Source organism: Metopolophium dirhodum, chromosome 4 (genome assembly GCF_019925205.1).
Source record: "Metopolophium dirhodum isolate CAU chromosome 4, ASM1992520v1, whole genome shotgun sequence".
NCBI lineage: Eukaryota > Metazoa > Arthropoda > Insecta > Hemiptera > Aphididae > Metopolophium > Metopolophium dirhodum.
In genome coordinates, this window is record NC_083563.1 from 31,135,711 (window position 1) to 31,147,932 (window position 12,222).

At 31.3% G+C, this 12,222-nt stretch overlaps 1 protein-coding gene across 1 annotated transcript in view; it reads right to left on the bottom strand.

The window, feature by feature from the left end:
* Positions 1-249: 249 nt before the first annotated feature.
* Positions 250-12,222, bottom strand: part of LOC132943622 (uncharacterized) — a 51,165-nt gene continuing 39,192 nt past the window's right edge. The window contains exons 12-21 of the mRNA XM_061012651.1: positions 8,760-8,768; positions 8,509-8,535; positions 8,271-8,309; positions 7,934-7,951; positions 7,744-7,785; positions 7,396-7,440; positions 6,419-6,484; positions 4,246-4,254; positions 3,616-3,642; positions 250-302 (exon numbers count right to left, since the gene is read on the bottom strand). Of these exons, the coding sequence (XP_060868634.1) occupies positions 250-302; positions 3,616-3,642; positions 4,246-4,254; positions 6,419-6,484; positions 7,396-7,440; positions 7,744-7,785; positions 7,934-7,951; positions 8,271-8,309; positions 8,509-8,535; positions 8,760-8,768 (335 nt within the window). The remainder of the gene's footprint in view (positions 303-3,615; positions 3,643-4,245; positions 4,255-6,418; positions 6,485-7,395; positions 7,441-7,743; positions 7,786-7,933; positions 7,952-8,270; positions 8,310-8,508; positions 8,536-8,759; positions 8,769-12,222) is intronic.

The following is a 12,222-nucleotide window of genomic DNA, read 5'->3' on the forward strand; positions in this document are numbered from 1 at the left end:
TCAGTGGTGGCAATGCGTAAAAACGGACGAATTTTGGTCGTCGCCCAGTAGCGTTCTACCGGCGGCCTTAGTATAAACTAAATTCGTTATTATATCGTTGTGCAATAAAAGTTTGGTCGTTAATTCAGAAAGTGTTCGTTACTCATTTCAACCATCCCACACCTACAATATTATGTTTTAATTATTCATATTTTACGAAATAGGTTACTGTATGCAGTTAAAACCAATAAAAAAAATATTAATTTCCCTTTATAACTTACTTATTTTCGGCAAAAAGTTGTAACTTTCTTGAAAAGTATCAACTAAAAAAAACGACACATATTCTAATAAATATAGCCTCTACATAGTTTAATTTTTAATTTCTATATTACATATTACATAAATATATTTTAGCAACGAAAATCACTATAAATGTATTGATTTATAATTCAATGATAAATGTTTGCAAACGAAAAACGATTTTCAGCTGAGACCGACAGCCTGACAGCCTATATTTCTAAGAATATTTTATTAAATATCAGTTTTTTAAATTTATTTTATTACTAGCTAGGGTTACCAGTTCTTCACCTGTGTCATCACTCAATTATCTATGGATAATTTCATAGTTTTATTTATTGTCCGGCAGTTGTTAATTATAATAATATATTATTATTTTGTTGACCCAGAAGGACAAGACAGAAAATAAGTCTTGATATTTTATATGCGTTTTAGGGTTGCACTACGACAGATTTTTAACACAAATCAATGTTTAATATAAAAACAATATTGGAAGATTTGTCAAGAAAAAAAAAGACTTAAATTTTTTTTTTTAAATCGGGTAAGTTGGGTTGTTGTTCTTCTGTAAATGTGAATACATTTAAATACGGGTAGATAATACACATATAGTAAATAATAATCGTTTTGAACAACGATCTAAAAAAGCTAAAACAAATTTAATAAATTAAGCATTTCATTATGATCCTACTATTATTTATGATTATGACTATCGGATATCCAGTTATTGAACTAGTACTTGAATTGTCTAGTACTTCATTGGAGATTATACTTTTCTAGAATATATCTTGAATTTAAAGGGACATTTCAAGAGTTTAATCAGAAATAGCAATAAGATTTCCCATGTTTTATTTATGGGATACGTCAAGGATTTTATGGGAAATGTATTCTTTTTCTATGAAATATCAAGCCTATAATAGCATTCATGAGAAATGTAAATTGTGCTATTTGAAATGCCATTGAGTTAATGAAAAATGTTGAGAATTTTATGGTAAAATAACTGTTTTTGAGGAAATATCAATCATCTAATGGAAAATGTAATAGATTTAATAAGAATTGACAAGTATTTTATGGGAAATGAATGTTTCTCTGTGAAATATCAATCTTCTAATGGGAGATATTTTGCTTCTGTTCTCTATTCAGCGAATAAGAGTGGTACCGGGCGGCGACTGGTTTTCGTGCGGTGGCAGTAAGATGCTTCTCCCACCAAGTCAACCACCAGGTTTGGAATTCGGAACGAAGTCACTCCCATGCGTACAAGTCAGCCGCCCGGTACCACTCTTATTCTGAATAGAGTATAATGTCAAATTTCATGAATTTAATGGGAAATGTCACAATTAGAATTGTTTAGTATTATGTTGGATATTATGCTTTTCTAGAATATAACGATCTATCAATGGAATAGTCATGATTTTGAAGATAAATGTCAAGGATCTTATCGATAATGTATATGTCCATCAAGTTAGCACTGGCACATTATGCTATAACTACGAGACTAATATCAAACAATTTATAGGTTTTGCAAAGCCATTTTTGAATTTTGCTAGAACCTCTACTTTTTTGAGGAATATGTCAAACATATAACGATCGCAAAAAAAATAATCATGTCAAATTATTCTGATAACAGATTTTTAGAAATTTTATTATTTAGCCTTTTTTATTCAACTAGGTTTTTTAATAATTTTAGATTTTTTATAAGTTATAGATTTTATATTAAATAAAATTATCCATAATTTGAATTCAATTTGGCAACCATTTAGTCACAATTAAGCGTCCTTTGGCAGCAATTTGGTGACAATTTGGATTTTTCTCCGATAAAAATAGTATTGGTTCAATTAAGATTTTTTTTTAAGTTATCGAATTTAAATTTAATAAAAATATTTTTATTTGATAAAAAAAATCTGTATTGAATAAAAAGAGGTTAAATATGAATTATGGAAAATCCCCAAGGAAATTAGGGGTCCTAGAAAAATTCCTAAATGACAAGTACGTAATAGAAAATGTATGGTATTGAGTTGTAGAGGTGTATATAATTCTATTTTAAAAGTCAGGGATAAATATCAAAAATATCAATGATTTTATAGGAAATTAATGGTTTTTGAAATATCAATCGTCTAATGGAAGATATCTTGCCTCTATACTCTATTCAGAATAAGAGCGGTACTAATTCTCTGTTTTCTAATATTTAATGTTATGGATTCAGCGGGAAATGTCATAGATTTAATAAAAATTATCTAGTATTATAATGGGGATTCTGATATTCTAGGATATATCTTGAATCTAAGGGTAAATATTACGAGTTTAATAAAAGGTATCAATTGTTTTATGAGAATTGTCATGCCTAGGTTAGGTTCAAATCCTCATATTTTTAAATCTATTTTTACTTGTTAAATCTCTTCTAATATTGACTTTCTTTTACCCATTGGTTTATGTTGAAAATTTGTGTCGTAGTTCAACCTTAAAACGCAGATAAAATATCAAGACTTAATTTCTGTCTTGTCTTTCTGGGTCAACAAAATAAGAATATATTATTATAATTAACAAGGTTATTAGTTTTAGTAACAACAATAAAAACAAAATTAATTTTGTTATTTACAAATTTTGAGTAAAATTTCCCTTTTTTCCTTGTTTTATTATGAATAAGATTTTGGGCTGGGTACAACTTTTTGTTTTTTAATCGATTTACGCTAGGTTGATTTTCGTTACTCTTTCTTTATTATCATAGAAACGAAAATCAACAATATAAATAAATAAATTAAATTAAATTAAACGCCTGACAAAATGTAGCGTGCTCCCAGACAATTTTCCACTGCATCATAACAAAAAACATTTCTATAATGGCTCAATCCTCCTTGAAGAGGAAAAATAACTAGTGGCATGTTACTTATAATACTAATGATAATATATAAGAAAATTTTTTTTTCTGTTTTTTTGAAAAGTAGGGTTTTTTAATTTTATCCTCTCAAGGAACTAGATCCAATTTTCTATGAGAAACCGACCTATAAACTGAAAATTGAAGCTTTTTGAGTGCCCCAAATGGTGATAACAGACACCAAAAAAAAACCACAGCACTCTACTCGATATTTTTCCTCTACAAGGAAAATCTATGAATCATAAATATGTTTTTGTTAATAAGTAACCATGACAACGAAAACGTTTATTTTGAAAAATCGGTTAGAAAAATAAAATATCTGTACTTATTTTTGATATTTTATTTTTTCCAAAACATATTGTAATACCAATACATTTAAATTTGTCCACACAGAATATAAAAACTAAAATACTGTAAACAAGTTAAATATTCTCTAACATAAAAATACATTATAATACATAAATACTTACACTCGAAACCTGCACGTTTCAAATCTCCTACAAATGTACAAAAAAAAAAACAATATTACAAACAAAACAAATAAAAAAGTAATCAAACATTTCATCAACATTTAAGGTTAAACGGTAGTGATACAATATATTTTGGTCTACTAAATGTTTTTTTGGTCCAAAACTCCAAAATGCAATGTACAAAATATTATGTAATCTACTCATTTAATATATTTTCACTATTATTTTGGGTATTGGCTTTTGTAATTTTCAGTCACAAATAAAAAAGTCACAGCAAAAAAAAAATATATATCTTATATAAAATATATAAAATATCAAAACTGTCTAATTATAAAAACACAAATCAACCAATTCTTTATTATGTCTGTGTATGTACAAATAAATGATGGTCATTAATTTAATTATTTTTTACTTAATTAGTAGTCTAATAATCAAGCAGCATTATAAAAGTTTAAGAAAAATTTAAAGAAACCATTAAAAGTATAAATCTCACACACTGTAAGATAATTTGACTTTCGTAGATTAAAATATCAAATACATAGAACCACTACCGTAATAATCAATTATGGAACCATTTGAATATAATTAATAAAAAAAATATGTTTTTAATGTGAATGTATATGATCTTACTGTGACACACTATGACAGGAATCATTCATTATATAACAAAATAAAAAACAGTTATACATTTAAATGTATCTAAACCTTACAAACGTACAACATAGCAAATTTTACGTTCACACTAATTCATTTCAATCTGTTTTATTTTTTTTAGATTCTGAGCGAAGCGATGAATGTATTGATTCTACAATGATGTGTGTTTTTTTTTTTATTTTTTTTTTATTTTATTTTTTTTTTTTGTGTCTGTCATCACCTTTTAGGACAGTAAAAGTGCTTGGATTTTCTTCAATAGTAACTTTTCTGATAGGAAAGTGAATCTAGTTGGTACTTTGGGGGGTCAAAAGTAAAAATTTCTCAGTAGTTTTCACAAGCGACGTGAAAAACAAAAGAAAAATTAAGGAAAAACGGGAATTTTTACGCAAAATCTGTTTTCGAGAAAATCGATTTTGGTTTTTGGTGTAACTCTAAAACAAATGACCGTAGGGACATGAAATTTTGACTGAATGTTTATATTAGCATTTTCTATACACCATAAAATTTACAAAATATTTTGACTCTTTTTGAGCTGTTTACGGCCATTGTCAGTTTTCAATTTTTTTAGTTTTTTTTTCTATAAATATCAATAATAAAATTTTATCTGTTGAGTAAAAAAGCTTGAAAATTTAATAGAAGGCTCCTAGGTTATTGTTTCAAAGGCAGATGAAAAAAATTAAAAATCCTTAGTCACAGTTTTTAATTATAAGCATTTAAAGTTCAAATTTTGACAAAATACGGAAAAATCACGAAAAATAGCAAATTATTTTGATGAGAATTCATAAAAATTTTTCTTTTTAAATCTAAGATTTAAAAATGTAATATAAGATTACTCATAAGTTTGTCTACCTTTATCAAAAAAAAAATGTCTAGCAGAAACTTAAATTAAATTTTTATGAGCGTCTGAAATTTATATTTTTACAACATTTGATATTTACTCGATTTCTCATGTAACAATTTTCTTATTTTATTGTAATTAAAAAACGAATGACTGTAGATACTTGAAAATTTCACTGAATGTTTATATTAGCATTTTCTATACACCATAAAATGTTGAAAATATTTTGACTCTTTTTGAGCTGTTTACGGACATTGTCAGTTTTCAATTTTTTAGTTTTTTTTTCTATAAATATCAATAAATTTTTATTTGTTGGGTAAAAAAGCGTGAAAATTTAATATAAGGCTCCTGATATATCGTTCTAATAGCAGTTGAAAAATATTAAAAATACATAAGCACAATTTTTTTTTATAAGCATTTAAAGTTCAAATTTTGACAACATTTATCAAATTTATAATTTATTAATTATTTTGTAGTTAAAAATTTATAAATTTTTAACTTTTATGGCTAAGGATTGAAAATTTAAAACAAGGCTCCACGTAAATAGGTTATATATAAATTACTTTATTCACAATAATATCATCGAATATACTTGGTAAAATCATAGGCTGACTGACCGTTTTCGCTCAGAATCGTTTTTCTTATACAATGATATTATATCATTGAATTCAAATTTAACACCATCCATTACAGTGACCCACTTGTAACCTACCGTACAGCAGAGCGACATCCACTTATCCACCTTTTTTAAATTAGAGTTGATTGACATATTATAAAATCAAAAGGTAAGATTATTATCTAAGGAATCTCGGAAGCTTGTATTGATTTATATCTTAATTACAAAGCAAGTTCGTATTGTGAGCATTTTGAACCTGTACATTTTTTGAAAATTTTAAAATGTTTATAAATTGCTTCAAAATCAAAATATACATCCACATTAGCACATTTCACCGTTAGCAATATGCGGAAAGTGAAAACCAACAGAACTATCAGAGTTATAAATTATCTATTGGGACCATATTTGCTGTGGTTAAGCGTTATCCGGCATCTCCCGGAAGGGTTTGATGAGCTCCCCGGGTTTTCAGTGACAAATCCTCACCTCACATACACGATAGACACTGCACACGTGTTGTTCAAAACCAACAAAGTACGAAATAGAAAAGTACAAACAGGTAACAGCTATAATCAAACACATTAATACTTAATAATAGGGGACACAACACCACTATGTCTAAATTAAATAACAGTTATGATTTTGTGTTTGCTTTGGAAAAGTTATTAAGTCTTAACATAAAAAAAAATATTTATTACCTTCAACCGCACACCAATTTAATGGATATTCATATAACAGATTAACATCAAATGGCGCTGCTGTTGCTGCAAAAAAAATCTACTTAAATAATAAACTCATTTAATTTTTCGAAACTTCTAGCTAAAAGTAAACATTTAGTACACGGAATGTATCTATTAAGAGTTGTGTTGTGATTTCCATATTCCAAACGTACAATTTACATAATTTACGTTCAAAACAGTCTATTTTGTATTGTATCTATTATCAAATTTTAAGTTCAGAATATTTTCCGTGTACTCTTATCGGTTTTTTTAAATTGTTTTATCTTAAACCGAGTTTTACTCGTCACTGGCATTTCAATATTAAAATAACGAATAAAACCAACCAGAGACACAGATAATATTTTTACATGTAAATTTGATAATATATTATGTAAATTTCCTGTAATATTAAAATTATCAACACAAAACAAAGTTTGCTGAATGCAAATTGTCTATTTTGTCAGTTTGTAAGACTGAGACAATTCGTGCATCCATCACGTCTTTAATGATTATTTAATTGTTTTATTAAAATTTAACTATGAATACGGTAATATTTTCAATATGTCTAGCAACATTTTTACTTAGCATCAATTATTACCATCCTTTATAATATCTCAGCTATGTGTTATTATTAAAATTTAAGACATTTGGAAAAATATATGACTATTGACTATGCAGTAGGCACTGACCAACTATCTAAAATTATGTTTAAATAATATATGTTTATACTTATAAAATAATAATATATCAAATATAACAACTACGTTGACTACGTCATTATACTTTGTAACCCTGATTAATTACATTACCTAATTTTAAGTAATACCTACAGTTTAAAATTTAAATGGCATAAATAGGGCAAGCAATTTAATGACAAAATTACTGGGAAATAAACATTCTTCCTGATCTCAATTTATATGTATCAGTAAAAAAGTAAATTTATAAAAAAAACTCACTATTGGAGTCAATGTAAACTGGTTTAGCCTTTTTTTTTAAAATTGCTGAAATTAAAAACAATTTAAAAATTTAACGAACTATTGCATATATTTGGAATTTGCATTCATATAATGGAGTTTTTATAATATGTATACAATCAGTGGTCTATATGTATATATACTTCAAAAAGGCTAAGTGCAATTTTTTTTCAAAAACCATTTATTCTGCATTAATCCTCCCAAAATAATTAACAATAGACAAAAATTAGGTAGTTACATTATTTTATTCCATAAAGATTAAAAATAAACACTACTATTTAAAAATAATTGTATTCAATCATAGACGTACATTTTATGCGTTATACTTACTTATTGATGGATTGATGAATTTAAAGAAGCGATATGCATGTGCTAGTTAATATATAAGTAATTCATAGTTATTATAATATTATATTATATATGTCTTAAATTTTAAATTAAATCTTCTAACTGGGTTATTATTGTTGTACTCAAGTTACCATTATAGCCAGTAGTACCTATCTCATAAAATATAACTTACAATGTTTCTCTGTAACGGCTAAAATAAAACAAAATAATGTTGCTTCATATTTTATTTTAAAAATGTCATCGTTTAAAATCGCCACAAAGCGTCATATAGGTAGTTATTATTCATGAGCGGGTACTAAAACAATATTTTTTGGGTTGCCACTTCCCTCCACATCTTATCAAAACTATAAATACCTATTTATATTTTATAACTAATTAACTACTGATTCAATAAAAACAATTATGTGTGATAATAATAATTTTAATTATTATACAAAAATGTGGTACCTATACCATTTTGACCATCAAAGCTATATATTTTATGTTTATATCTTATAAGTTATACTTACATTTAGCTACTAATTCTCTATTAATTTGAGCTGGTACATCTAAAATATATTATTAATTATTTGATTTAATTATATTATCTTCGTATGCAGTTAACATATACGAACACTAGGTACATCAAATGTATACTAAAATATGCTCTATAATATTATTAAGTTGGTTATACCAAAAAAGATCATTCACGTAAAAAAATAAAAAATAAGGGAAAAATAATATAATATTATGTAAAAATAAAATTACCATCGAAACCCTTTTGTAGTAATGATGCTGTTAGAAATGTAGATAATATAACTCAGGATACAGTATTTTAAATAGATTGATATATGTATATTGTAGAGTAAATTATGTCTAAGTGTGACTACTACGTTATAGGTATATAATAGCAATGCAACTAAATTTTTCACACAGGAATATATTAATAATAGTTATAAATTTACAATACAATTAATATCGAATCCACTAATTTATTTTGTTTAATCTTCGTGTCTTACTGTAACAAGCTAAAACACGAAAAAAATTAAGTTATTAGTTAGTATTAAATAAATAGTTAAAACTTATAAGAGTATTATAGTTTGAAATTTAATTTGGTTAAATTCTAATAATTATTTGGTGGGTAGCTCAAATAAATATCTTAAAAGAAAATTCCAATGTTGACATTTTTTTTTCGAGTAAGATATTTTAAGATACCTAATACTATAATATATATTATATATATTTACAACATTTTTTTTTTCTAATTGATTTTTGGGAGGCCGAATTTTGTAACGCTTTGTTTATTGTCATACAAATAGAAATTATCAATAAAAAAAAAAAATAAATTAAACTAAATTCCTAACAAAATGTAGCGTGTTACTATATTTTTTCACTGCACTATATCCATAAACATATCTATATGACTCCTCAATTTTCCTTGCAGAGGAAAAATATGCTACTTATAGTTTTTTTTATCCCTCCGAGGATAGGTCCGGGCCTATAGCGTCTAAAGAGTACGTTAATCCGTCACTCAGTTTTTGTGTAGAAAGCGCTACATCTCAAAAGCTACAAAACGTACGAACTTAAAATTTGGAATAGTGGTTCCTCTAATTATCTAGATTTGCAATGAGAAAGGATTTCCCGATAATCACATTTTGAAAAGATGGTAAAACAGAGATTTTGAGATTCGAGGTGGAAATTGAAACTTTTTTTTTGTTTATAAATGGTTGCCATTGGTTACTTGCGCGCAGATCAGGTACAAGCATGCATCAAATTGTCATGCTTATGGCTTCGAACAAATAAACTATATCTTAAAACCAAATGTATGTCTGTATAGATTATATACTCAAAAACCACTCAATTGAATTTGACGAAAATCTCAGAGATTGTTTTATAGATGTCAGAAAAGTTTAGAGTGAAAGTAGTTTAAGAGGACGCCACACCCGCATGTGCTGTCTCCGTCTTACAAACGCGTAACATACCAAATTTACGCTCAGAAATTCAAGTTTTATACCGTTAGCTTAAATATTAGAGTGAATCGACTTATTATGAAACTTGATGGTAAAAACATTATCTGTGTTTTGTAGGAAGTTTTTTTACGATAATTCAGTTTTTTAGTGAGTTATAGCGTGTAAAATAAATGTGAATTAAAAATGCTCATAACTCACTTAAAAACTAAATTATCGTAAAAAAACTTCCAAAAAAACACAGATAATGTGTTTAACGGCATAAAACTTGAATTTCTGAACGTAAATTGGTATGTTACGCGTTTGTAGGACGGAGACAACACATGCGGGTGTGGCGTCCTAAGCTACGTTAAAAAATATACCAATCCATGACTTGAGGTGACGCGGTCCAGCGTAATAGCTATTTGAATTCAAATAGCTTTTTACGCGGAAAGCCGCGCAACGCTTCTCAAACAAACCGCCAATCGACGACGGACGACGCCGGCGCGCGACACCCGCGCCGTGAACCGTCGGCCGGCCGTTGGGTGAACCGGATTGTAATGTCATCAGTTTTTATCGACGACCCGCACGAGAGGGATCACCTACAAGCCCGGCGAATCATCTTTTATAATTTTTTTTTATTTTTGTTCATGCTTCTAATAACGGTTACCCACAGGGCTAATAACCTTAACCATAATCGTTTGTTCTTTTTGTTTGTTTGGAGTGAACGAATAAATCCAACCATCTCGCCTTCAAAAGTTGTGTTTGTTATTCACTAAAGAAACCCTTGGTTACCTCGATCCACCTCACCCACGCGGCACCCACTAGGTCCGCATCAACTGGCTCCCCGTACAGGAATCACCGGTAAGTGAAAACTTATTAACTTACCCCTTACTACCACCATCATATACCCTCCCCGTTGCGCGACTTGGAAAAAAGTCCCCGACGCGATCCGACAAAAACGTGGTTAGCTGGCGAAAACGGAAAAACCGGTGTTACGTAATATATTACATAAGGACGTAACGACCAGCTGCGCCGCCCGATTTACGGACGCACCGACTACACCGCGCGCGACGCTCCAAAGTCCACACACACACGACGTAGGTAGGTAGGAACGCAAGAGCGCGAGAGGGCCACACCACCACCGCCCAGCACCACCGCCGATAACGTCAACACGCGATTACCTGGGACAGAAATAACACATAATCGGACTGCCGCCGCCGCCGCTCAAAGCGACAGCCGCCGTTTTCCTTAATCGCAGTAGTGGGCCGGATAACGCACACACGCGCATCCGTGACAACACTCTGCGAAAACCGGTTACTGTGATCGCCCGGCAAGCGCAATAACAAAACAATAACAACCCACTGACCTACATTCCGTACGCAAATAAACACCGATAAACGGTCAACACAGCTGATCGAAGGAACGCGACGACCGTTCCACCGACAACAGCCACATTTTATATTTTCCCGTAAACAACACCGGAAAAACAACCGGACGTCATGCCGGGAAAATATATTAATGAGTTGACCGCCGCGGAGTTGCGCTACGAATGCAGGCAGCGCGAGTTGTCGGATACGGGCGCGAAGGATGATCTCGAAATCCGGTTGATACAACATTTCACGGACCTGAACCTACAGGCCAACGAAGTCCGGTTTCCGTCGATGGAACCCGCCGGACATACCGGGAACAACCTTCCAACAGGTCAGATGCTTGACGCCGGACAAAGGGAAAACCAACCGGTCGAATCATCACCCGCCCAGCCACCGAACATCACCACCAATAAACCACCCACACCCACACCCACACACCAACAGGCTATGGACATGATTCAAGCGAGTCGTTCCATAATTAAGGAGGTACGGCAAGCGGCGGAAAACTCGGCGCATGGGCACAGTCTGGAATCGCGACTGACCATGCTCGAGGACTGCATGGCCCGCTTTGGCGACGACCAACGCCGCATTGCAGAGACGATGCGACGCCTGGAAATGGGTATGGCACGCCAAGCACCGGAACACCAACCGGAAGGGACAGCACTAACCCGCCCCCACCACAATGTGTTATCGAACAACACGGAATACGGTACGAGGTACTCCGCGGCACGCGAACCGCCGTCCGCGGGTAACCAACACGCCGAACGTTCGGTACGTTTCGATGACACGCCAAATTTATACCATGCCCCCTCCTCCACACACACCATGCGTCACAACAATCGACGCTGATACCATACGAAACATTCGGCCTGGACTAATATTGTCACGCAGCAGCTGAAGGGTGCAGCCAGTACATGGTGGAACGCCATCAGACTACTGAACCTCACCTGGGATGAGTTCTGCGCCGAATTTTTAGAAAAATTTGACAACGTGGAAATACAATCACGACTGCGGGCCGAGATAGTATCCGTCCGACAAACACAAACGCAATCGCTTACGGAGTTCGTGACACAAAAAAACCAACTCGCGCGCCGCGTCAATACCGGGCTATCTGAAACACAGCTAGTCGGTACGATAGCCGGTCTAACGCGCAACGAATACCG